The sequence below is a fragment of the Mus caroli genome, chromosome 9, assembly GCF_900094665.2.
Source record: "Mus caroli chromosome 9, CAROLI_EIJ_v1.1, whole genome shotgun sequence".
Lineage (NCBI taxonomy): Eukaryota > Metazoa > Chordata > Mammalia > Rodentia > Muridae > Mus > Mus caroli.
In genome coordinates, this window is record NC_034578.1 from 38,888,393 (window position 1) to 38,915,490 (window position 27,098).

A 27,098-nucleotide genomic window follows, 5' to 3' on the forward strand; every position below is an offset into this window, starting at 1 on the left:
CCATGCTCCTCACTCTACCTCTGCTCGGTGCTCCCCATGCTCCTCACTCTACCTCTGCTCAGTGCTCCCCATGCTCCTCACTCTACCTCTGCTCAGAGCTCCCCAGGTGCCCTCGTCGGTGCATACGGGAGCTGGTTGGGGTGCCTTCCCCAGACAATACAGTACTGCCACACAGTACTCTGCTGACTCTACTGTACCGGCCACTGGTTTCTCAGACACAAACTTCCCTACCTATCGGAAGCCCAGCAAAGAGCCTGAGATAGAGGGGCTAAATAAATATCAGTAAGTGTATATCTTTGTAAAGAGATTCAAAAACCATTAAAACCAAAGCTGGGAAAGAAGGGCCGAGGTTAAGTAGATGTCTGTCTCTACGCCTGCAAACTGGGGTTGAACCCTAGAAGCTACTCAATGCAGAGGTCACTTGGACACGACATACCTACCAACATTCCTCCACATGCCAGGCCCGAGGGCGCCACTGACCAGTTACAACAATCTCTCCTCAGCTTGGCATGCACCTGCATCGCCTAACAGAAGTGGCACAGGAGGTGACTGACACCTGTTGCCTGACTGTGAAATGTCCCGGTGTTGAATTAACAAATCAAATGATGTCATACACCCCTGAGCTTCCAGTGACGATGCCCAGTATTACAGTGCACACACCAAGCTCCTGGGCCACACTGTCCAGTCAGCTCTGTTTCGCCCTCGAATGCGGAAATATAAGTATAGAGGTGACTTAAATGTACACATGTAATGCATTGATACCATAACATATACTTATATGTGGGGTTTTTGTCCAAATCCCATCCATTTAGATAAACACCACAGTACTGTCTAGCCAGAACCCCAAACTACAGGCCTCAAGCCAGAAGGACCAGTCTGGCCCCTGACCAATGAATGGTGCACGTCTACGCCTGGAGACTCACGGCAATTTCTCTCGTCACTCATGTCTCCACAGTCATTGTCGAAATCACACCACCAAATGCTGTTGATACAGTTGCCGTTGCTGCAGCGATACTGGTTACGAAGACAGGTGTTCTCTGAAGTAGGGGAAGAAGGGGAGCCAGCGTTATTCTTATCACCAGACCACAAAACTTTCTCTTCTCAGTTTCCTTTTCTCTTCCCCCAGCTACATTCTGCTGCAGATGGGATGGAGCGGGGAAGGGAAGGGCCAAGTGCTCACTCATGCACAGGAGGCAGGAAGCACACACGCGTGGCATGCACACCTCATGAGCAGAGCCTCTTTCTTCCCTTTTTAGATGAAAACTGAAGGTGAGGCAGGCTGCAAGTGTGTGGAGGGGAGTACTATGAAGAAAAGGCTGACACCAATTGGGTCTACTGGGAGATAAATCTCACTGTTAGCAGAAATAAAATATAAACTACACACAAACAAGCCCTCAAGAGGCTGCGTCCGTCCGCAGAGTCTCAGACACACCCAGGCCATACGTCACAGCTTTGATAGACACCTTGTTGGTGCTGAATACTCATGGATTCCATGTTCAAGATTCAGCTAACCAAACACCAGAAATAGGCGGGGGGTAGGGAGGGGGGTGGTGAGGGGGGTGGGGAGGGTGGGAACTGCATCTGAACTACACATGGATCAACTCTGATCTCCTTGGTGCCGCTCCTGGAACTGCAGAAGGAATTCCCAGCAGTCTGGAGGTGACTGGACAGAGTCAGCAGGTTGGACATAGGTGATATGCAAATCCTATGCTCTTATACGAAGGACTTGAGGATCCATGGAAGCTATTATCCAGAGAAGTCGTGGATGTGGGGTTAGGAAGGGATGGTTTTAGAAATAATTATCTATCCATGTATACACTAATTAAATAAATATAAAAAAATCATAAAATCTTAGTAAGCTGCATGTTTATTAATTTATTTATTTAGTCCCATGGCTTCTTTGAAACAAGGACTTATAGAGGACATAAAAGCATTGTTCAGCACACTGGGTCAAGGACACCAGTGGTCTGTGTAGACAATCTAAAGCATTCCAATGGTGACTGGAGAAACCCTTTTCCCCTCTTCTTAGAATTTACTGTTGACTTTCTTTCCAAATAGCTTTAAGACGCCATTCGGAGCATGAAAGGAAGCCTCCTGTTTCTGAGGGAGAGAGAGTCATCTTTTCTCCATTTGTACTTCTTAGGGAAGCTGGCTGATAAAGCTTCCATTGTACACTGCCTGCCCTGGCCTCAGACAAGTGTGGTTAGGATTGCAAAGTAAATATGACCTAGAGAATAAGGAAAACACAGGAATTCAGCCATCAATCCACTAACTTCATGCCAGACCACCTTTCCTGGATGCTGGCTGATAGGCATATGAAGCTAGAAACTGGAGGGGGGTGGTGGCAACAAGATGGGGGTTGGGAGATGTGGGGGAACTAGGGGGTGTCAAGTCAGGTTCTCTTTTAAAAAAAATTATTCAAATTCAAACTGGCTAAAGAGAAGGCTCCTACTGTCATTGACTTGGTCACAGCTTGGAAGCCAAGACTTTTAGACCTCTGCCAACCCTGATTCAGAACATCTGGGCCATTCCAAGCTCTGTGGTGGCAGACAGAGAGCGGTCCGCTCTGACAGAATTTAGTCAGTTACGTCTGGAAGGCAAGCTGCTCCGTGGTTGTATAGAAGAACACACAGAACAAAAGGAAGCTGGACCTGAGGGAAGCTGTATCATTTGCCATCAAAGGGAGGGCCACAACTAGGACCCTTGCATGAAGAGCCCGGGTCTGCTGTGCAGAGCCAGAGGTCTTACAACCGGGACCAGAGTACCTCTCGGTACCTAACAGGGATCATTTCCACCTGGGACATTTTCTAATATCCAAAACTGAGGGAACACTGAGGTCAGAAGGGGTGGTGGGTAGGAGCCTAGGGAAAACCAGGGTCGCACCTTCTTTGACACAGGTGTTGTTCTTCCTTTGATAGCCTTGAGGGCAGTCACACATCAGGTCCCCAGAGGGGAGGACACTGCTGGCCACACCTTCTGGACACCTGCAGCTTTTGCTGTTGTTGGCCTTAGGGAGGCACAGTAGACTGCAGGGCTGAGGGACGCAAGCATTGCTTCCTGGAGAGAAAGCACAGAAGCCGCACTTAGGTTAATACGTGCATGCTGCGGGGCAGCCAGAGAGTTGTGAGCCACTGAAAGTCGTCTTTCGGATGAGGCGGTGGAGAGCTTAGAAAACCTCGGAAGCATCAGCCACATTGATAAACCTCTGTTGGGAGGCCTAAGTAAGGTCCTCACTGTGAGGGCTTCTCAGTGACTTTTCTATAAGACCGTGTGGGCCTATGGGACTGGAGAAGATGGCTTAATGATTAAAAGCATTTGTTGTTCTTGTAGAAGACCCAGGTTCCATTACCAGCACCCACATGGTTCACAACCATCTGTAACTCCAGCTCTATGGTTTTGATGCCTTCTTCTGACCTTTGTGGGTACCAGGCAAGCGCGTGGCACACATTCTTACATGCAGACAAACACACGGGACAGATATCCATACCCACGTTCGCAGGTGCTGGGAAACCTGTCATTATGGTAGGGTCTGAAGGAGTTAAAAGAACTCCAAAATGTTTCAAGCCATGGCAGCACCAAATGAAGAGACTTATAAATCTTGCAAAGCAACCTCTATAAAGGACGAAAGAGAATCTTCCTGCCAGGAGAAATAAAACCAGCCAGATAGCAAGACCAGAAACGCCTTCACTTTCAAGTATCCCAACACCTCAACTGTTCCCTACAAACCAATTTTTTATTCCAGGTCAGCACCCATTAAATTGCAGAACTCTGAATTGCTGTCATTTCACGAAGGCACTGCTACTCAAGGCATGGCAGAGGGGACAAAGCCCGATGACTGCACTGAAAGGCAGCTTCAGTGCAGCTCAAATTCTTAGCAGTAAGTGTATCGCCAGACAAGCCATTGAACCTAGCTGTCATGTAGACAGCGAAGACAATGGGAGGATGGGGAGGCTCATGGACTGGGGAAAGGGCAGTGATGCCTACACAAGCCTGTGAAACTCATTGTGGTGCAGATGACAGAGCTATCCCCTGATAAATGCACCTACCATCGTTTAATGCTTAGCTGATAGAAAGTCCTACGCATGTTAGGAGTGAATAATAAAAATAACAAAGGTGGACACCCTGGCACTCAGGGATCCCTGTATGCATCCTGCACTGGGGTACCCTCTCAGGGTGCTACAGAGCCAGGGAGGTTAAAGTCAACAAGCTTACGGATAAAGGGGCCTGAACATCACTGGTAGCCTCACCACCGAAGCATTAGCTCAAACAGGCCTGTCTAAGAGACTGGAAGCTTGCTTTTGTCACCCTGGAAAAGTCTTGCTTGGTCCTGAAGAATGCAAGAGAATCCCAAATGTGGGGCAGGGAGATACACTAAGTGCCCCCCTCCCCAGGCCAAAGTGACATTCACAGATGATCCAGCATCCCTGTCCTTCCACCATTCCTTCCACCAGCACTTGCCCCTCAAGCCAGCCCTTCCTCAGGTCCAGATACTACCCCAACCCCCTGAATTACTCTTCTCTAGCTAGTTTCAGTGACAATCACTCTTTGGAGCATGAAGGGGAAATGACCCCTATGCTGAGAATCTACCAAGTGTACAGAGTACAGGGGTTCGGCCACAAACTGTACCTCACTGCTCCCCAGGGACTGGGTGTGACTGCCTCTCAGCTGTGCTTGAGCTGCTAGCCTAAGAGGCAGCCAAGACAGGAAGTGGGGAGCCTGAGACGACCAGACCAGACACTGAAACAGTGCTATAGAGACTGCTGGGTACACACCCAGCATGCTATATGCACCCATAAAAATGGAGCCATGCTCTTCTGGACAAGGTAACATCTTAGAGAAGATTCTGCAGCCTGGGAAGAGGAGCAGCAGGGGTGGCATCCTTCATCCCAGGCCTGGACAGAATGGTGCAGAGGCTGAGATGCATCATCCTGTCCTACTTTAAATAGAGCTATACAATATCAAAAGAACAAAAAACAACCCAAAACCACAAAACCATTAAAAAAAATGTGTGTCTCTTCTTTTATTGTTTTTTAAAGTGGCTTCTCCATTTAGTGGCAACTCTCACACTGTCGAGAGCCTTTGGGAACACTAATTAACATCTAGGATTTCATTCTTTGATCTGCAAACCAGGGATCCTAATACCAATTCCCTACCGGCTGAGAAGCCATGCAAACAATGCTGACTTAGGTTTGCACACCACTCAGGAGACCTTGAGGGAGTTCTCATGCTATCTTCCTTCATTCCAAAGGGATAACAGTGGTTATCTCTAACTGTATTATTTTCCTTGTCAATTTTCTCCTCAGGTGGTGAGCCAAGAACGGTGCCTCTCAACCCTATAGTTCAAAACAGCAAACCCAGCAGTGTGTCAATAGAGGTAAGTCAGCAGACCCAGGAAGCTATTAAATCCCGTAGAGATAAGGAAGGTGTGCTTAAAGGGACTATTCTTCCCAGGCAAGCCTTGTCTTTCTCTGGGAGTCTCCTTCAAGATAAGCAAACAAGCAGCCAAGGAAAAAAGGAAGCCTCCCAGAATCGCAATCTCAGCTTGCAGGACAGGCTGGTGGTAGGTCCCAGAATCCTGAGCTCATAGTTTTAGAAGAAGACTAAGGCAGGAGTGATGGTGCACACCTGAAGGCCTGGTGTTCAGTGAGCTGAGGCAGGAAGATTGAGAGTTCTAGGACAACCGAGGTTAACACCATGAAACTCTGTCTCAAAAAGAAAGGACAGAAACAATCAGACATGATGGCTCACACCTGTAATTCCAGCACTTGGAAGGCTGAGGCAGGGGGGTGGCTGGCCTGGGCTCCACAGTGAGTTTCAGGCTAGTCTGAGCTGCAATGTGAGAATTTCTTTCTAGATAAAAATAAACTCTGCTCATCCCTTCTTTCTACGAAGAAGAACTAGGCACCTACTAAGTGCTAGGCACTGGTAAAACGTTGAGAAGAGAAAACAAGACATTCATTTCCTGAGGTTCACACATTCAGCGTGGATCATGAATGAAAAAAACCTGCACCGAGTGTGGCCACAGAAGTAGGTATGTTCAATGGACACTGAAGCAGCTGGGCAAGCAAGCATCTGAGAACTCAGCATGCACCATTCCTTGTGAACGTGCCAAAGATTAAGCACATTATGGTCCTCTCTTTGCGGCTGGAACCAAAAGCCCATCCCACCCATCACTGAGGAGCCAAGGGCAGGAAGACTGGTAATCACCCACTAAGCACCCGCACTCCAGGCAGGCAGGACTCCCTGTCTTCCAGCTGTTTGTGTATCATTAGAAAAGAAATTAAGATGCCATTAGGAAGAAATTAAATAATGTGCATGTTGTTGTGACAACAGAGAGGCACACTGCCAGATCCTGCTCTGAGCGGGGATTGCCCATTCGCAGCCCCTTTCTGGAGACCAAGTCTGGGGAGAGAGAGAGAAGGGGACACGGCCTTACCAGCATTCTTTCCCTTGTAGAAAACCTTCATGTCCATGAGGCCCGTGAGCTGGCTTGCTAGAATCTCCACCTGGGATCTGCTGTGCTTCGAAGCTCTGAAGATGCTGAGCTGTGACCAGTCATCCCAGTAGATCTCATTCTAAAGAGAAATGTTTAATCTAGTTCAATGGTCCTGCTTTCGGGACACTTCATGAAGACAAGGGGCACTCCATCCCACCACTATGCAGGGACAACAGACAATTACTGAATAACAGGCCGGGTCAAAATTTCACTTAAGTGCAAATGTCTGTGGTTTTATTGACACCTCACCAATGGCCCTCAGGAAGAAATGACCTAGAAAAGGCTATCTAGTACTCATTTATTTGGATCATGGTGTGTGTGTGGGGTGTGGGGGGGTGACTTAGTTTGAAATATGTTTCCCCATTCTAGGTAGACGCATTTTCTAGGTGAGAACAACTGGAAGGTTCTATAGATGGCACACAACATCAGTCAGCAGGGAGCGAAGCAAGGGATGAAGATGCGAAACTGAAACAAGGCCACAGGCCTTGAAAATGAAAGAGATTCACTCAGAGGAGGAGACCTCAACCTCCAACCTTTTGAAACGTAAACAGTGGTAGAAGCCTACATCTCTCCATGAAGGATGCAAACAAGTCTGTGCAAATTTGAAGGCACAGAGTTTTTAAGGCCTCTGACCAACTGCAAAAGCCAAACAGGCCTCAGCTCTCCGCCTAGCCACATGCTTCCCCTTCTCTGGCAGACTGCTCATGAGGACTTGCCTTAAAGACAGCGATGGCATAGGGGTGTGGGAGGTTGTCAAGGATGACTGAACGCTGCTGGCCACTGAAAGTGATGCGCTCGATACAGTCCAGGTAAGCATCCGTCCAGTAGATCCACTGGCTGTCCACAGAGATGCCATTGGGCCACTTCACGTCCTCTGACACAAGGCGGTAGGCAGCAGAGCCATCCATGTAGCTACGGTAAATCCCAGGCTTCAGGTCTCCCCAGTCAGTCCAGAACATCACCCTGGTCAATACAGGGGCCACACAATCTCATCAGAACGACATAGGCCAGCCTTGATTCTACTTCCCAGAGGTAAGTAATCTCTCAAAGCAATCATTATCACTACCACCTGTCTATATTTGAGATGCATTACTCATTACTACTATCTATATTTGAGATTCATTCATAAATGTAGTTGAACTTGACTCAAAAAAATCCACCTACTGAAGTCTGCCTATACTCCCATTATTCCAATACTATACAAAGTAATGTGCATATATGCATGCTAACCTAAATGCTAATTGGCAGAGGAAGTGATATGTAGTATTATACAATAGAATATACCTATTGCAATGCCCCCAGAATATTGGATACAAAATAGTTTGAAATCTATATATTGTATGTGCTACTTAGTTTTTGACAATGACACAAACTAGAGTCACCTCAGAAGGAGAAACTTCAATTAAGGAACTGCCTTTATCAGACTGGCCTGGAAAAAATCTGTGGGCCAGTTTTGTTGTTGTTGTTGTTGTTGTTGTTGTTTGATTCGTGATTGATACAGGAGGGTCCAAACCTCTGTGGGCAGTACCACCCTGGGCAGGAAGCCGGCTGAGCAAGTCACTGGGAGCCATCCAGTAAGTGTGGTCTCTGTTTCAGTTCTTGCCTCAGATTGCCTCAGGGAGGGAGTATAACCTGCGAGCAAAATAAACTCCTTCCTGCCACCTCAGTTTTCATCCATGTTCTTATCGAAGCAACTAAACCGCTGTGTGTGCTCTGATAAGCCGCTGTCACTCAATGTGCATGTCCGGTGACTGGCAGGAACTCACAAACAGACTGATTCTATCTGACAAGTCTTGTGTGTCACTAAGGGATGCTGTATGTAATGATCATGATTGAACACCAGTAAAAAGACTCTGAATAATGCAAGCAAGAAATTAATAGTGGCTATTATGTATGAGTAATGGTGACTATTACGTAACAGTGATGTGATTGCATCCCCGAGGATGTAGGAGGATGAAGGGTGACGAATGAGAACAGGGCAGACTTAAGCCTCCTTTCAAGGTCTTCTCTTTTAATATCTGCAACCAAGCCCATAGATTTCTTTTAGCGTGTTCTTTTAAGAATAGTGTTAATTCTCAGTCATAAATACACACAGAAAGAAAAGCTAGCGCAGCATTTCCTTCTTAGTCATTTTTGCTGTGATGAAGGAGTTAGTGAAAAGCAGTCGTGCGTACCCCAAGTGCACATTAATTTTAAGTAAGAAAACTTGCACATGCTGGGAGTTCTGTGTGTGAGAGTGACCGGTCGAATTAAATGTTTGTGAGATTCACGGAACTCGAGATTAAAAAAAAAAAAATCCTTACAATTTATCAGTGGCCTGACTGGTTTACAAAGACTCTCTTTCATGTTACCTTTTCTATTGAAACACCCCACAGTTGTGAGACATCTGGAGACCATAAGAGAGTTGGATGCTTTCTAATCAAATACACACAGAGTTATCGGACCACGACAAGCAAGCTATGGCTTCAGAAGCCTCAGTCAACAGGTTTATTCCCCCCCCCCCCCCCCNCCCCCCCCCCCGTGATCACCAGAAGCAGAAACTTGGCCTTACGTTTTCACTTTCATGAGCATCTGTTGCAGCAGTGGACACAACGCTGACTCCCCGTAAGGAACACTTACCCTTCTTGGGGTACAAGGACTAGAGCCCTGGGTCGATCAAGCACAGAGGAATTGACGATTGTCAGTCGGAAGTCACCATCTGGATTAGCTACCTGACAAAACAAAGGGGGTGGGGGAATGAGAGGGATCTAAGTTCCTTACAAAGCCCACAAAACCAAAGCCCTACACGGGCCCTGCCTATGGCACACTCTCCACACCTGCCCTCTACTCTCGGGTCTCATTCTAGAACCATGGTGAGCCCGCCTTGATTCCCAATCAGAAGGTACTCATCATGTCCCTGGCTGAGATAATTCCCACATGGGCTGAAGGAGCAGCTAGAGCTGTGTGCTCCCTGACGCCAACCCTGGAGCATGACAACTTGCACAAAGGTGACTGTTGTGGTCCCTCAGAGTCCAAGAACTCTTCAGTGCTTGCACACAACCCACACACAGCTTCCTGCCTGTTCTAAGCCACCCCTAGACCACCTGTTAATTCCCACGACAGTGCTGGTGCTAAGTAATCGGTGAGTTGTTCGGGAATGGAACAACAGGAAAAGATGTCTGCGCACTCAGTACTGTCTTGGTTTGGTTTTGTTTTGTTTTGTTTTTTACTATTTTTGATTCGTGGATATGAAACCACAGATTTGGAGGGCTGACTGAACGACTCTATATGCCAACCACTTCTGCCAGGGTCCTGAGAGGATTTCCCTCCAGCATCAGGCGCAGCTCGGAGTCCCCAGAAGCTTCCCCACTCACTTCCCTCTGCACGCCATCCACTCCCCAAGCACACGATCGATCGAGTGGCTTGCTTCCTGTTCTTAGCAGAAGGACAGGTTCCTTTGTCTCCTTTCCACCGAGCTACTTCCTTTGTGTGGTTTCCGTTTGCTTTAAGACAAGATCTCTGTGTATCTCCAGCTGGTCTTTTAACTTACTATGTAGCCCAGGCTGCCCTCAAAATCTTGATCCTCCTGCCTCAGCTAAGTGCTGGGATTGCAGGAATACACCCACCATACCTGGCTCCTTTAAACTAAAAGCTAATGGGAAAGAGAATGTGTGTGTCCTTTCCTTGCTCACTGTGTCATTAAACACAAGACCAGGACTGGCATGTATCCTGCACCAAATGGCACTTGTTTGATGACTAAGTAAATGAGACTCATCCTCACACTTGAATTAAAAACAAGTTTCAGGAAGCCCCCTGCTGCACGTGTCTCGGCTAGCAGGAGGATGCATGGATCCAGGGCAGCCTCCCGAGCCTCTGTCTCCATCTCACTACATGTCACGCAGCTCCCTGTGCCTCCCGACTTTGTGTTTTCCCATTAACCTGCATGTCACATCCCCATGCAGTGCCAATACCAAGAACTACAGGGGTTAGTATTGCAGGGCCTCGGCAGTAGCCTGCGAGGTAAGGGGCACGGATGATTCTTCAGTACACTACTCTGGCCAGTTTACAGGCCCCTCATCCCCCTCGTGTCACCGTGCCTATAGGTGGAACAGGTTTCTGGGAAGCTAATAGATAGGTAGAGATCAATACAGATAATAACAGAGACATTGCTGTTTTCGATAATAACGGGCTGTTGTTGTTATGATGATTACAACAGTGTGAAATCATCGTCATTATTGTTGCTGTATGATGCCTCTGCTAGCCAAAGTACAAACGTTCATGTATCTTAAATGGCACCTCGGGTTCCACTAAATGGTCCTCACATGGATTCCTCAAGACTGCGTATATCCCGAGATGACCCCCCTTCACCCCTTCAGAAGTTCGGCCCTGAAAACCCTGGGGGAGATTTCCAGAGTTATATGACACACTGCTTCTGAGTTTTGTGTCAACCTGGCTCAGAGCCCAGCGGCTCCACCTGCTTGCTTAATGAAGAGCACAGGAATAACCATACCTCGATCTTTTTAAAGCCGGCATCCACCCAGTAAAGTAATTGGCTGAGGGGTTCGAAGGCCAAAGCCTCCACGGTCTCCAGGCCGGAATTGATGATCACCTCCTGCCCTGTGCTTCCGTTCAAGCAGAGACGCTAGGAAGAGAAAGATGTAATCAGCACTGTGAACTGTGCGGTGGACTCAAGGCTAGTCCGTCCCTCAGCAGTAACCCTGCCCTCAGCTAGCCAGTTTGCCAAGGTCACAGGGTTTTATAGGAGTAAATGTGCAGATACAAGAAGATGTGTTAACAGAATGACAAACAGAATCTGGTCCCTTTCTATTACTGTGTGCTATTATTATAAACATGGACTACTAAACTATGGCCCCTCTCAAAGGAATGATCTTTTTACTAAGACATGGGAGTCTGCAGTGTTTAAAATAAATGAAAAGACAGGTTGCAGCTCCTTTTACTTCTTCTGTCTCATAAAGATCTTTATCCCTTGCACAGCTCTTGGCCATCGGGTCATTGTTGGGGCAGTTACACCCAGTGGTCTCCCCTGACCCTAACCCTCACAACGTAAAACTTACGTATGGATTTGGAACTAAGGATACAATGAGTAAATGTGATAGAGCTCTTTTGCTTTTTGTGAACCTAGGGACTCCTGCTCACTAGATAAATGATCTACCACCGAGCTGCACCCCAGGTTCATTTGGGGATGGAGAGACGGCTCAGCAGTTTAAAGTGCTTCCCGCTCTTGCAGAAGAAAGTTCAGTTCTCAGCACCCACAGGGCAGCCAGCTAAGCGTGCGTTCCACAGTTCCAAAGGACACTTCTCCTGGCCTCCCTTGGCACCACGCATGTACATGGCACACAGACAGACAGACATGCTGACAAAGCACCCATCATAATAAAATAAAATAAAAAAATAAACCTTTAAAATGCATATATTAGAACATAGGAGTATACAGTTAATATCTAGCCTTTCTAGAGATCTTTCATACTTATAGCCTTAACCTGGTGTGTGTATGTTTATGTACCGTTGTGTGTATGCAATTATGTATATGTGTGTGTGGCTGTTGTTGCTGTGTGGTTGTTCTATTTTTGTGTCCTGATCATTGAGCCTGGGGCTTTATGTACACTAGGCAAATGCTGATCCACACAGCTTTATCTGCCCTGAGTATCTGGGCTGAATAAATTCTCCCATCCTAGCCTCCCGCCATGCCCAGGCACTTCATGGTTCTTTTCAGAATCCAGGAGAGCTAGAGTGGATAGTTTTGTGGACTGAAGATAACTGGAATGTCACTACACTTTGACATGGAAGGGAAGACGCTAACAAGGAAGGTGGCAACTGACAATCACACATTACCATCCCCAGCATCTTTCTAGCAGGAAACTAAGACCTTAGATGCAGTCAAAGATTCAGATTTGGGGCATTCTTTATCTTTCTCATAGGAGCAGAGATAGGCAGGGAAAAAAACTGCAACAACAGAAAACTGCAGTTTTGTGTAACAACCCAGAGATGGGTTACCATGTGCAAACCTCTGCCTGCTCACCTTGCTTGAAGCCTGTCAGGACTGGGCAGTCAAAAGCCACAGCCTCCAGACTTAACCAAGGGCTTAAGGACTCACCTGGATGGTGTCCAGCGCCAGGTCAGACCAATACAAGCAGTTGCGTTCATAGTCAAAGTCCAGGGCCACAGCCGCCCGCAGCCCCGAGAGAGGAAGCTGCTCTGTGGCTCCCGAGGCCAAGTCGTAGCGGTAGATGGACTTGCGCATGGCATATAGGATGAACTCATTCTCTTCTGCAGACATAAAGCAAGCAGAATAGCCAGGGATGCTGAGGATGGCCAAGCAGGCCTGGCCTACGTCCTTCTTACACACAAACCCCAACCCATTGTCACAAGGGTAGATAAAGTGTCAGAGACTAGGAATCTAGACTTAGGACACAGAAGAAAAATCACATGTCTAACCTAGCAATTGTATTTCTTTATGTTTTGTTACACTGTAAAAACAGCAACAAAAACATTTCAACATCTATACTTCTGAGTTCTGCCTTCAGTCACAACTGTCAACGTGACAGGCCAGTCACTCCACATCCTATCATGTGACTGCTCCATAGCACCATTACCTTGGTGACTACTTGGGGACTTCTAAAGCCTTCCAACCAAGTTCCCCACGCAGGATGCTCACTCGTACATACTATCCCCAATGGCCTGTGATGCTTTAGGCCGACCTGATATGTTTTCACAGCAACAACATATGTCTTCTGGAGCGATTACAGAACGTCCGACAGAGTAATTACTGTTCCATTTCTGCTGAACAAATGTTTACTTACTATGCACCAGGCATGGTTTAATCCCCAAAACACCCCTGAGATAGAAGAATGAATATTAATTCGCTTAAGGACACACAGCTAGGAAGCGAGTAGCCCAGATGCAGAGCCCGGGCTTTAGCCTTTATACCATGCTGCCTTTAACGGTGTGGATACTCACGATGCCACTTTTGAAGGCATATAGAGGATCAAAGTACTTTAGAGTTTTACCTAGTGTTGGACAACCAGTGATTTAAGGCCTAATACCCTCTCCTTGTACTTAGAAAATAGCGCAGAAGTCATCACGGCTCTTCCACAGGAGGGCAGAGGAGCAGTGAGCCTCTCTAGCTATAGCACCCATGGAACCTCTGGGTAGCAGAACACACAGAGATGCCTGAGGGTGGCAAGACTCGGAAGGATGTGCAAGCTCCACGCCCTTCAGCGTCACTTACGCATCACTGTCTGCTGGCTGTTAGTCTGTATCATTTGCGATACCTTGTGTAGCCAGCAGATTTTAAAAGAAGCCAATGTAGATGCTGGGGAGAACAAAACCCACAGTGTTTTCAGATGCTGCTTCTTGGGTGTGGGCCTGTCCAGATGTTTGTGACTTGTGTCACTTCTCCAAATAGACTAACCATAAGAAAAACTCTTTAAAAAAAAAAAGCTTAAAGCATCTACTGATGCTTTGCTACATGTGGGATCAAGATGCAAACACAAATCCTTTGCTTCATGCTTGAATTGGTTGCTGCGATTTTGATTTTTTGTTTGTTTGTTTGTTTGTTTGTTATGTTTGTTTCCCCCTATCTTTCTATCATCCTGTTAATTCACTTAATTCACATATGCATATAACCCGCTCTATAAGAACCTCAATACTGGGCTGGCAAGATGGCTCAGCAGGCAAAGGTGCTTGCTGCCAAGTCTGCAGAACTGTGTTCAATCTCTAGGAACCTACTCAGTGGAAGACGAGAATCAACTCCAGAAGTTGTGCTCTGACTTCTCCATCTCCACTCTGCTATACAAATGCAGTTCCCTTCCCCCTCTGACACATACACACAAATAAATGTGATGTTTCAAAAAGTCTCCAATACTGACAACACATTGAAAACAAACACTCTAAGTCAGGGTAGGCAAAACACTCGTTTACTGTGTGGGATGTTCTGGGCCTCGTCCCTAGCATGGCTCCTTGAAAGCTTTAAATAATTAATCTATAAAAATCTTAAAGAAGGAAAAGTTTGGTCCTTTTTCTTTGTTTTTTCACCTTGCTTCAAAAATACTCAAGGTACCGCCACATGGTAACTAAATGCAGCCTTAGTGCTGACACTAATTCCGAGGCAGAGGGCAGGAAGATGTAGGTCACACACAAGGATGCAAGCCACATGCTGGGCAGTGAGATTTCTGACCCACATCCTTTGGCAGCACCCAGAACCCTCACTGTGCCTTTGTTGCTTCTAAGAAGCTAGGGAGTGCCCTTCCAGCATAGCACAAGTGAAGCTCGGGTAGGAGACAGAGGTGGAGTAGCATTGCAGTGCTTTCACGTGTGGGCTCTACCCTAGAGAAGAAACAGCGGGCTGGGCTGGTGCAGTCATGCAAAAGCTCAGCCTAGAAAGATACATTGTTACAGTAATCATAGAGAAGATACATTGTTGCAGTAATCATAAAGAAGAAAAATCGCTGCATTTTAAAACTCCTTCCAGATGCCCACATTACCTCATCTCTGCAAAGATTACGGTATGGTTCCCATTAGGCCTAGAAAATGCCGCTTTCTCTGAGTACTTCCTTGCTTGCATTTAGGGGATGACTTATCCTAAATGAGACTTTTCTATTTCATCCCCTGCTCCCTCCTCTTCTATGAGAAGAGAAAATAGCTTTCTTGTCTGTCCTGGTGGCTTTAAACAAACCATCACGGCCCTTGCTGAATTATCCCTGAAGTATTTATGAGAAAGCACGTACTCCAGGCCCTCAAGAGCACTCACTCAAACCCTCCTTCCCCAAGCCCTCGTCAGCGGCCCTCGTAGGCGAAGGGAGCACTGGAATATTAGCTGCTCATTTGTAGGAATCTGCTGAATTCGTGGTTCTCTTTACATCTCCACTGTGAGGTATGTTAATTACTCTGGTAATGATGGAAGATTAAATTAAGGGACTAATGAGCTTAGTAGCATCGGGGCACGCTGGCGAGCAGTGAGGGACAGGAAGCTCTGCTTTGCCTGCCTGTGGAAGATGAAGGCAGCGTGCCTGGGTCATGATTGGTGTGGCTGGGTCCTGATTCCCTGGGAGCTCATGGCACTTCCACCAAAACAGCACTGCTGATGGATGCCAGGGCCATATATCGACCTGACTGATAAGTCCTGGAAACCATGAAAGAAGAAAAAAAGCCAAGCAACCATTTTTTGTAGTGTGTGTGTGTGTGTGTGTGTGATTGTGCATGTGTTTGCATATTTATGCATATGTATGTGTGTGTGGTATATATGTGGTAATGTGTGGTATGTGTATGTGTGCATGAATGTGCACGTTATGTGTAGATTTGTGCACATGTATGTGTATAGTATATGTGTGGTGTGGTATGTATGTATGGTGTGGTGTGTGTGTAGTGGTCCAAGGGAGTGGGGTATGTTTGGTGTATTGTGGGAATATGTACTTGTATGCATATTTGTGTGTGTGTGTATTATGTGTGGTGTATGCATGTATGTATACATGTGTGCATGTGTGTGGTGTATGTGTACATGTGTGCATGTGTGTGGTGTATGTGTACATGTGTGCATGTACGTGTGCACATGTGTGCAAGTGGGTGAGTATGTGTGTGTGTGGGGGGGTGTGTGTGATATATGTATATGTTTGTATATGTATATGTTTATGTGCATGTGTGTAGATTCAACTATGTCAAACCAAGAGACACACCAAGGTCTGTGACTGCTCCTCAACCCCCAGTGCTCAACATTCAATAAGTACCAAACAGACTGTCCTTCAAAGCCTGACCTACCACCAAACATCTGCATCCCCTCAGAATGTGAAACTACACAAAGGCTTCACCTGATTATTAAGCTTCTCCTGTTAGGGAAAGAGAAGCCTTCATGATACCTAACCTCTGTGACTTCACCCCCACTAAGTAAGAAGAGCCACGCGTCTAACTTGTGAGACCAGAATGACCCAACCAGGTTTTAAGAAGGCAAAAGGAAGAGACCACCTATCTTACCTGCAAGGGGACAGGGGACCAGCTCCCCTTCCAGCCGCGCTTCAACGTCTCCTCCACTGCAAGTATCCCCAGAAATCTTCCGATAGCTGTTAACCCCCCACCAAAGCAAGAAGTCAGAAACAAGGAAAGGATATCTGGGTCATGGAGGAGCCCCAATTGAGCACAACTTCCTGGCCACGGACAACAGAGTTGGAAGGATGGTGTTTAGTTGTTCTGAGTCCGTTTTGCACGAGGTTATTTAGAGCAGGCAGACCCAGGTGGTTTAATGCACTGCTCGGGGAAGCACTTAAAAATCTCTCTCTCCTATAAACTCCTCTGAAGATGTTCCCTAGCCGAGGCTTCTTCAGATGTTCTCAGCCTCGCAGAAAAGCTTGTAGACTCTGCTCTCTCATGGGGAATAGGAGATTGCAGATGCCATTAACTTAAAAAGCTGTCCAACCACCTGCAGTCTGTAACTTGGGGGTTGAGAATTTAAGGTGTGGGCAGAGTTGAGTGGTTCTCGCAGTTCCCTCCTTCCCCACACAGGCCCTAGTGAGCCAGACCCAGACAACTGTATGATACAGATGCATACATACCCTCTCGTCCTCCTGTATGAAGAACCCACAGGACAAGGCACAGGAGGGCTGTAGGGCTTCCCAGAAAACTCAGGGTCTGGAACACAAACCTCTAAGGAGAGATCTTCGCTCATCTTGAAGCCAAAGTCACTGAAAAGGCAATGGGAGTCCATTTAGAGCACAGATTATGCACCTTCCACCGCAGAACCAATCCAGAATCCTCCACACACACCTACTGTTTACATCCTATGGGCTACTCCACAGGACCACTAAAGAACAACTACTTTGGTATACTAAGCTACATTTACAAAGAAGCCATGTGCCAGAGCCACATCTGGAAAGCCACCTCACCGTCGTTCCCCTAAGCAGACGAAAGGGATGTAAGCCATCATGCCAAAGCAAAGCCTCAGCTCCATTCAGCTGCCTATCCAGACTCTTGGATAAAAGGGGAGAGCAGGGCTGAGGCTGCAATTCCATTGGTAGAGTGGTTGGCCAGCATGCACAAGGCCTTGGGTTCAATCTCAGCACTAGATGTGGTGGTACGAATCTGTAATCCTAGCTCTTAGGAGATAGAGACAAGAAAATAGAACTCCAAAGTCAACCCCCACTATACAGTAGTTTTGAAGCCAGCCTGGGATACAGACCTCTCTTTCAAATAAATAGATACGTCAATTCATTAGTTAATTAATTAATAAAATGGGGGTCAGGGCGATGGCTGGTAAAGGCTCCTGTACACGGAGGGGGTTTCCCTGGTCTGTAATAAAAAGACTCAGTATCTAGCAAAAAATAAGTACCAAGCAAGTTCTAGCAAACCAGTAAGAGTCCAGCCAGTGTGCCTGGAAGATAGAGCTTGTTGCTGGAGGTGGGAGACTTTTATTTTTCTTTTTTAAAAAGATAAAACAACAATCAGGAGGTAAGAAATCAACACCTTCATTTAATTCCCTCGCATAGCTTTTCATTTAGTCTTCATTTTATTTCTTGATTACAGACACCTTTCATGTCTGGATAAGACTAACTCCAAGACACCTGTAGAACCCAGATGCAGGTGGCACCCCTGTTGGGACCCACAATAAGAGTGAATGCAAAGGAACTGGGATCTACTGCCTGGAGTCCAGTAGAACTCCTGGGGCAGCATTTGTATTTTAACAAGACCCATGCACGTTTGGCCAAATCTAGCTGACTGCTTTTGTAAAACCAGGATTTCCTGACCTGCAACCAGATCCACAGGATGTCTTTCCTTCACCCATGGGCACTACCATGGGCATAGCTGAACAGCACCACTGGTACCATATGACTTACAAAGCCTAAAAGCATTTACCACGGGCTCCTCTTCCAACCTCTGGTCTAGCATGTGTCAGAAGACTCTGGCTTTAGCTGGCCAAGAGCAATGACACTGAGGTAAAGAGTAGCTGGTGTCTCAGCAACCACTGAGACACATGTTGGGTGTGGGTTGCAGGACCACGCTCTTCGCTGCACCTAACAGAAGGGACTGTGAAAAGCCTAATAATACTGTGTGCTGAACAAGAGGAACCATCTACAGCTAAGGTCTGATCAGCTCAACTCTCCCCAAAGGCCTAGGAGGCTCCTCCACCTCCAGAATGAAGTCCCGCTCCCGCAGGACCTCCACCTCCTCCCCGAGCCTGCCATGTTGTCCGTCACTCTCTTGCACTGATGTCAGCACGGCGCTGCTGCACTGCCTGTTGCTGCCCTGTCCACACAGCTGGATGCTTCCCTAAGAATCACCGCAAACATCTCCAGAAATCCTAATTTTCCTACTGCTGATCACAGCCTTCTCCATCCTTTCAAGGTCCACACTAAAGGCAGCTAACCTTCCTCTCAGGTGACTTCTCATCTCCTGTCACGGGGATCTGTGCAGGCGTTACCTCCACTTAATTCCCAGACACACCTTGGATAGTTTCCTCAAGGAATAATAAATGATACAAATATTGTACATATGAGCATAACCTCATTTCAGATTTTTTTTTTTTTTTAAAAAAAGTCCTCTCACATGAACGAGAGGCACAGATCCAGGCCCATGCAGGGTTTCCTGTCCCAAAGGGGGAGTGCAACTATAGAAAACAAGTTCCCCCAAATGGAGCTTTCAGTGTGATCCCTTTAGGGATCCTCCTAGAACTAAACCCTGAGCTAGGAGGTTCCTATCGAACCGGCTGCATCTCTGTCTGCTGAACTTCACAGCTAGACCTAGAAGATGACATGAGCAGAGAGTGCCTCATGCAGTCCTAGATCACGTGGCATGCTCAAGGAATGCTTATGCCCTTCCTCAGAGAAAGAGAACATGTTCTCCATCTTTCAGCCTCACACTACAGAGCAGATATGATGCAGCTCAAGGTCCTGGGCATGGAAGAACAAACCATTCGTAGTCCTCCCGAGTGCAGGAGCAGTTGGACACAACCACTGGCCGGTCAAAGTCTTCCCCATTAAAGCACGTGGCATGAGGGGTCCTCCTTTTGAAAACCGTCTTGTGTCCTAGCAAACACTCATTTCCTCGCTCATCAGATGGAGACCACAGCTTGTAGTCGTTTTCTGTGCAAGGAACCCCTGAGAACAGAAAAGGGCAGAGCAATGTATCAGATCCAGGCCAGGGCAGGGGTTACTGTCTCCACCTTCAACACAGCCCTCCACTTCCGGTGCCTCTGTAGCCATCCAGCAAGAACAAGAGCTCAAAACTGCCCATCTCTAGTAACCCGAGGGTGGGCAGCAGCCGTAAGGAGGAAGGCAGCAGCCCTGTAACATAGTGCCTCTGGGAAAGCTGTGAAGGTGCGAGTCACATTTCACACCATCAACTTCTGAATCATAAAATTTGAGGCATTTGGGGCATGGGGGTGGGGGGATGCTGTTTATTTTTGATTTGTGCACTGTGTGTGTACATGTGTGTGTGTGTGTGTGTGTGTGTGTGTGCTTTTTATCATTTGTTTGGTTTAGGACTATGTATTTTAAACTTGATTACTTATTTATATGTATGTATGTATGTATGTATATGTGTTTATTTATTATGTGTCTCTATGCATGCACTGGTGAACACATGGAGGTCAGAGGACAGCTCTGTGGAGTTAGCTCTCTCCTCCCATCTTTATACGTGTTCCCAGTATTGCAACGTGTCTCCAGGCTTGAACATCAAGCACGCTTCCCTGCTGAACCGTCATGTCACCGGCCCAGAGTCCAGGGTGGCTGGCTGGCTTGCATATTTTATAAATGAGAGGATATATCTAGGGAGTTGAGGTGAACCTAAACTCCTGATCCCCCTGCCTCAATGTCCCTAGTGCTGAAATTCTGCCAGACACCAGAAAACTCAGCTAAGACTCTAAATTATTAGGAGAGTCAGTAGCTCCTTTCACAAATAGGTGACGGGGGTGGGGAGGTAGGTAGGGCTGGGCTGGGGCTGGGGTCTCTCCTGGGATACTTTGGTAGGTGATGCAGGGGTGCTGCTGACCCATCCTGCTTCCTTAGGAAGAACAGCAAATGTGGCAGCGTAGGCTGAGAGCACTGAAGTGTTTGCCCTACTTGATGGTACAGGATCTTTATGTAGAGAGACTGGAAATGACAAGATAACTTCACACTTCTTCCACCAGCCCACAGCCACTTAAGATGTCAGTAGTGTGCCTTATGGGAATTCTATGCTTACGTCTAATTGGTGCCTTGTACCCTTTCTTTTTAATATGTGTGTCAGATTAAATACTACCCAAAGCTGACTTACACCTGTCGACACAATGCCACTCAAATGAGCAAAGAGTTATTAAAACCTTACCGTCTATGAGGCAATAAAGAGACTCAGTGGGTGCAATAAAGAAATGTGAGAGCCTTATAATTAGGGGGTGGGACATGATACCTAATTGCAGGCACAGATATATAATTCAAGGTATGATGGACAGAGGAGCGACACCTTCCAACTGAGATGCCAACCGCACATTCTGAGAGGCTAGATCCTGAGGCTGAGGTTGAATGGTTCAGGTAAGAAGACATAGGAAGCTTTCTGGGCAGCTGGAGTATATCAGCGAAGGAGAAGTGAGAAAGGGCAGAAGTCAATGAGGCAGTCTGAAAGAGTACTCCAGAGTCTATCAGTCCTCCATGCATATGTGCACCCACCAACAGATAGTAACTAGACTCCAGACAGCCTTCAAAGGATCCCCGCATTAAAGCTGTGCTAGTCTTTGGATAGTTAACGATCCCAAAGACCCAGGTGCTAGATCCTGGCCTATGGCACTATGGGTCAATGGTGGAGCTTATAGGAAGTGAGCTTTGAAAGAGATGTAAGGTCAGCAGGAGCGTGACTTTAAGGAATGTGTTGGGGTCCCAGCCCCTCCTCCTCTCCTGCTTTGATTCCTAGACAGTATGTGATAAGCACACTTCTCCTATCACATCTCCTAGTACAACTATAGTGAAGATGTCAAGGAACAATGGACCAAAACCATGAGCCAGAGCAAAGTTTTCCTCCTTTTCCCTAGTGGAGAGCCAATACAGACATTCCCATTTGAATGGGCGCTCGAGAAACCTCTAATTTGGAAAACTCATTTCCATCCATCTATCCACCCATCCACTCACACTTTCAGCATATATATATATATATATATATATATATATATATATATAGAGAGAGAGAGAGAGAGAGAGAGAGAGAGAGACTTACTACCAGGTACTGCACAAGAAAACGGAGACACAAGGAATCGTAAGTAGTCCACTCAAGAAGAACTGAGTAAATAAACCCTTAAGCACCCGTGCCATGGGTCTGTCACACACTCATTTGGGCCATCTGCCATAGTGAGTCACAACAGGACACTGTTATCTAAGCTGCCACTCTGCCCACCCCAGACAATGGGTCCTTCTGTCTGTAGCCAGGGCCCGGGAGGCAGGGGCTTACCCAAGGCATCAGTGGCATTGACCTGCAGGATGAGCCAGCTGTGGACACTCTCCTTGTTCGAGCCGAAGATGGTGAAGACCGTGCTCTTCTCACCAGGTTCTGTCAGAAGCCCATACACAAACACAGGCTTCTCCGAGAAGACGAATGTCTTCCAGGTCTCCCCTTCATTGGTGCTGTACCTGCCCGATACAAGCAAAAGGAGACTTGAGGTTACAGTCCTAGAAGGAAGCCTCAGTTTCTACATACATGGCTCCGGCCATGACCAGTGCTCTGGAAAATGGTGACCTCGCAACAGGTAAGTTTATGATTGTGTCATGTAAAAAGAATACAAAAACTGGGTTGTCACTCATTGTTAGGTTCAATCTCCAACCTTCCCTGCTGAAAAATAACATGCAGGAACTAGCTGAGAGGACTCTGAACAGCCAAATTTAGAAAACCATTGACACAGAAGAGAAAGATGATGGTAATATTACATAGTGAATAAAAAATGGACTGCTACCAACGATGAGAGGGAGAGAAGGAAGAAGAGAGGGAGAAGAAAGTCATCTTATATTGGTACATCCCCAAGCACCATTAAGAAGTGATAACAGAATGTGAAGGGTTACCACTCTATCATCCCCACTGCAGTAATCAAATCAGACAAGGATCAGCACCGGCTGCTAAAATCACCATGTAAAATTCTAGGGACTAGGATGCCCATGTGGTCTAAGGATATGAACCCACAAACCAACCATTCATTGCTGGGGAAATGCAATTTCATGCAGGACGAGACACACCCTTACCCAGACTTAGCACCACTAATAGATACAACATGCGTCTGGATTCAGCCCAGCCTCTCAGTACCATTTGATGCAACTGAACAAATCTAGAATGTGGGATATGGAACAGTGTAGGGGTGTGTGTGTGTGTGTGTGTGTGTGTGTGTGTGTATACACACACACACACACACACACACATACATACCTAGATACAGACAGACAGACAAGATACTAGACATGAATCTTTTGACCCCATTCAATCTCAACATTTCTCACCCTGAGACTTGTGAAGTGACTTCTCTATACCCAGAGGCTAAACCAAGTGATGGATACTACAGCCACCCAGGCCGCTGGATGACTTAAGTACCTACACCCTACCCAGGACAGGTCATTTGTGGAGGCAAATTCTCAACCAGCTCTCTTGCTTGGAATTTAAGGGGGGTTTAAATCAAATACAATTAACCCATTCAGTCCCTTGCTTTTCACCAGTGTTAAGAAGCTGAAGGCTCAATACCACTCCTAAAGATACCTTTAGAGTCGGTCCATTAATCATACAAGCTTGGAATGGTCCAGCTGTTCAATTATGATACAGGAAGTTCATCTATTTTTACATGGGCAAGCTAATTTCATTTAAGAGATCATCCAACCAAAGATAACCCCAGGAAATGAATCATTTCTCTATAGATCCCCAGAAGGTGCAGACAGTAAAGCCATTAATGAGACAAACCAGCAGGGGTACGGCCAAGCACAGCTCTGTGCCTGAGTACCACGTGGAGGTTTTCAGGAATACTGAAGAAAGGGTGCTCGTCTAACAATAGCAACAGTGAAAGGAACATCCGTGTTGGTCTGATCTCAACCTTCTGAAGCCAAAAAGAGGACTTACTAGTGAAATTAAAATGTGTGTGTGTGTGTGTGTGTGTGTGTGTGTGTGTGTGTGTACCTACTAAGGAACAAGAAGAGATGAAGAAAAATTATCAGAGTCCTTTTTGGTAATTCCTCCAAGAGTCGGGTGGAATAGATCCTAAAGACAGAAGAGGAGCAGTCACTTTGTTTGCCTTCAGGAGAAAAGGTGCTTTTGAGAATGGATAATAAGCACTCAGGCAAACGGGAGCCAGAGCTGAGAACCCAATCGTCTCTTGTCGCCACCCGCTAACCCATTTCCTCTCCTCCTGATTATTCTTGATTTGAACAAGACACTTGGAGCACTTACTTATCTTGTTGCTATGGCAAAGCACAGAAACACAAAACACAGAAGCAACTTCTGGGTGGGTTGTTTAGCCTCGAATTTTGAAGGTACAGCCCATGGTGTCAGGAAAGCCATGCTGGTAGAACTTTGGGGCTCCCGGTCACATTGCATCCACAGGGAGCAATATTTGCTTATGTTGGATCACTTTCGCCTTTTGATTCAGTTCAAGACTCCAGGCAAAGAACTGGTCCTACCCACATCAATTACCCTAATTGAGCTAATCCCTCTTACATGCTCGCTCAGAGATTTGTTTCCATGGTGATTCCAAATCCCATCAAGTTGATAACCAAAATCAACCATAAGAAGGATAATGATGTGAGAGCATTTAAAAAAAAAACAGAGATCCTTGTGGACCACACATATATAATCATTCATTCATTGCTGGTGAAATAATATGAAGTGAGCTGATTTGATCACCAAAATATTATGAACCAAAATAAAACTTCAGTCTCTCAGTGAGCTCCGCACTCCAGTCAGCAATCGAGACAATGAACTTGAATGTGACACAACCCAACCCCATTTGCAAAGGGCACCAGGCCAGTTGTATACACACATATGCAGGTGTAAATATATGCAGATGTAGACAAATGTGGTAAAATTAAATTCAAATGTTTTCATGCATCCAAAGACTAAGCAAAAATGAGAATATTAACATTCACATGCTATTCCCAAGACTTAACCTGCTGGAATTTAGAATAGGAGACAGCTGGACATGTGTCCTTTAATAAGACCTATAAAAGAGTGAGCTGAACTTAGCCACTGTGACAAAAGTATATGGTGAAGAAACCTGCCAGGCTGGGCCAGGGGAATAAGGCAGTAGTTAAAGCTCACGCCATCCAAGCAAGAGAGCCAGAGTTTGGATCCCCAGTATCCATGGTGATGCCATGGTGGTACAGGTAGAGAGATGGGAGCCCTGGAGCAAACTGGCCCTGGAGAGGGACTGACTGCCAAGGTCTGGGTTGAATTGAGAGACATTGCCTCAAAGAACTAGAGAGACACACAGTGGAGGAAAGTTTCTACTACTGACCTGGAGCTTCCACATGCACAGACACACAGGCTCACACACATGTGCACATGAACACACTCCACACATGTGAACACACACACACATTCTACAAAAATAAACCAAAAACAGAAGAAGAAAATAGAAGACAGGGGCGAGGCACTGAGGGGGGCGGGGGGGTGCTGCCTGCAGGGACATTTTTGTGGCAGTGGAAAAGCAACTTGGTACAACTCCTTAAAAACTGATTCAGATATAAAGACCCCAAGCTATGTAGATGGTTTCTAAATAAATAAAAATATTAATGAGTCACCATTTTGAAAATGCCAGGTATGGTGGTACACATCTGTCATCTTAGCACTGAGGCAGGAGGATCTCAAGTTGGAGGATAGCCTGGGTTACACATCAAGAAACTGAATCCAGGTGGGGGAAAAGGTAGATATTTGGTCTTAACATTTTTATTTGTAGAAATAGTATCCAGAATCAGTAGGTATTAATCCTTCTACCTAATTCACATTATGGAGGTCAGATATGAGACCCACGTCTTAGTGCAATTATATTAAAAGGGAGACCTAGAGAAAAATCTATGTCAAGATTCAGCAGCAGAAAAGCAAAGGAAATTGGGGTATTTCTCACAGAATGACAGATACTCACTATTACAAGCATGGGGCCATCAACAGCTGAATGGCTTTCCAATGGAAGGAAGTATCTGCTGCGCGATCCAGGGAGCAGAACTCAAAGCTATGGAATGGAACCTGGGCTGCAGAGAACTTGGGAGTCTCTCTTATCTGAGACCTCTGCTCACCAATGAACAAATGAATACATGACCAAGTGAATGAATAAATGAATGAATGACCAAAAGAATAAATCAAATTGCCCAGAAGAAAATGGCAGGTTCCCTATTGGCATAGTAACTCAAAGACGAGAAGGTACTCCATCATAGGTGGCAGAAGGTGGCAGCACAAACATTGCTGTTGTACTCAACCTTGGAACCTGAAACCGCCACCTGGTTCACCTTAACCGAATCTGCCTTCATGGAATGGCCCCGCCCCATGTGTCCTTTGCCTCTGTTTTCTGTGAGTGGTAGAATCACCATCCAGTTAGCAAGAACCCACACGCCTTCACTTCCAATCTTCTCTGGAATACATCTATCCTCCTCATTCTTCCAAAGGAAGCCATGTCATCCCTCTACTTAAAGGCTTCAAAAGCAAAGTTTCAGTCTTACCCAACCATGAACCCTTCAAGCTACAGTTCCAACCTGCAGGGCAGGAAGCGCCCACTGGTGCAATGATGGCAGGACTATTATGAGGGTAACCAATTGCTCTCTGATTAGATTTGAGGTCCTGTCCACAGGAGGTGATTCCTGCCTGATACTGCAAACCTGCTCAAATACCAAAGGCCATAGGGGGAAACCTGCTGCTGTCTTGCTAAATGGCCATGATGTCACAGTGCTTTATAAATATCGATGTCTATATCCATGGGTGAGAGCTACTCTCAGCCTTGGCCAGAAAACTTCTCTTTGCAACAATCAATACAATGACTAATAAGTCGCCAAGTGCTGAGAGTGTCCAACTCCCCCAGATCTACATCACTGTTCTAAGGCTCAGGGAACAACAGCAAAGAAGTGAGTGACAGAGGGTAGGAGCTAGATAGAGGTGGCGGTGACTGCTGTGGAACGCTATCTTCTGGATATACACGGCCATTTCTCTTATGAACTCCCAGCTGCTGTGGTTACATTCATAAGACTGGGCCAGTCAACGTCTCAATCACAAGTGAGGGTGGGACTAGAGAGACCCCGCCCCTCTGAAAACAGCTATTGGCAGCTAATTGGTAGCCTGAAGAAGGGAGTGTTGATTTTGTCTTCAGTGATAGCACCACTAGTAAGTTGCCCATGCCCCAATAAATAGTCCACAACTGTGGTCATATATCAACCTTAGTTGAACTCAGAGGAGAGAGAGAGAGAGAGAGAGAGAGAGAGAGAGAGAGGAAGAAAGGAAGGAAGAAAGGAAGGAAAAAGACCTATCAATAGGAGAGCTATCTGTTGAAGAACAGCTTAATGTGAATGGGAGGTGGAGTGTGAGTGTAAGGGTGGTAAGAATGGCCAAACTTAGACGGGCGTGGTGGCGCACGCCTTTAATCCCAGCACTCGGGAGGCAGAGGCAGGCGGATTTCTGAGTTCGAGGCCAGCCTGGTCTACAAAAT

The 27,098-nt window shown here is 46.4% G+C and overlaps 1 protein-coding gene across 1 annotated transcript in view; it reads right to left on the reverse strand.

The window, feature by feature from the left end:
- Nucleotides 1–27,098, reverse strand: part of Sorl1 (sortilin related receptor 1) — a 155,911-nt gene that overhangs the window by 54,762 nt on the left and 74,051 nt on the right. Inside the window, exons 13-23 of the mRNA XM_021171441.2 lie at nt 21,893–22,071; nt 19,389–19,575; nt 17,038–17,166; nt 16,463–16,548; nt 12,591–12,763; nt 10,986–11,117; nt 9,116–9,207; nt 7,213–7,459; nt 6,437–6,575; nt 2,884–3,057; nt 924–1,037 (exon numbers count right to left, since the gene is read on the reverse strand). Coding sequence (XP_021027100.1) covers nt 924–1,037; nt 2,884–3,057; nt 6,437–6,575; nt 7,213–7,459; nt 9,116–9,207; nt 10,986–11,117; nt 12,591–12,763; nt 16,463–16,548; nt 17,038–17,166; nt 19,389–19,575; nt 21,893–22,071 — 1,652 coding nt within the window. The remainder of the gene's footprint in view (nt 1–923; nt 1,038–2,883; nt 3,058–6,436; nt 6,576–7,212; nt 7,460–9,115; nt 9,208–10,985; nt 11,118–12,590; nt 12,764–16,462; nt 16,549–17,037; nt 17,167–19,388; nt 19,576–21,892; nt 22,072–27,098) is intronic.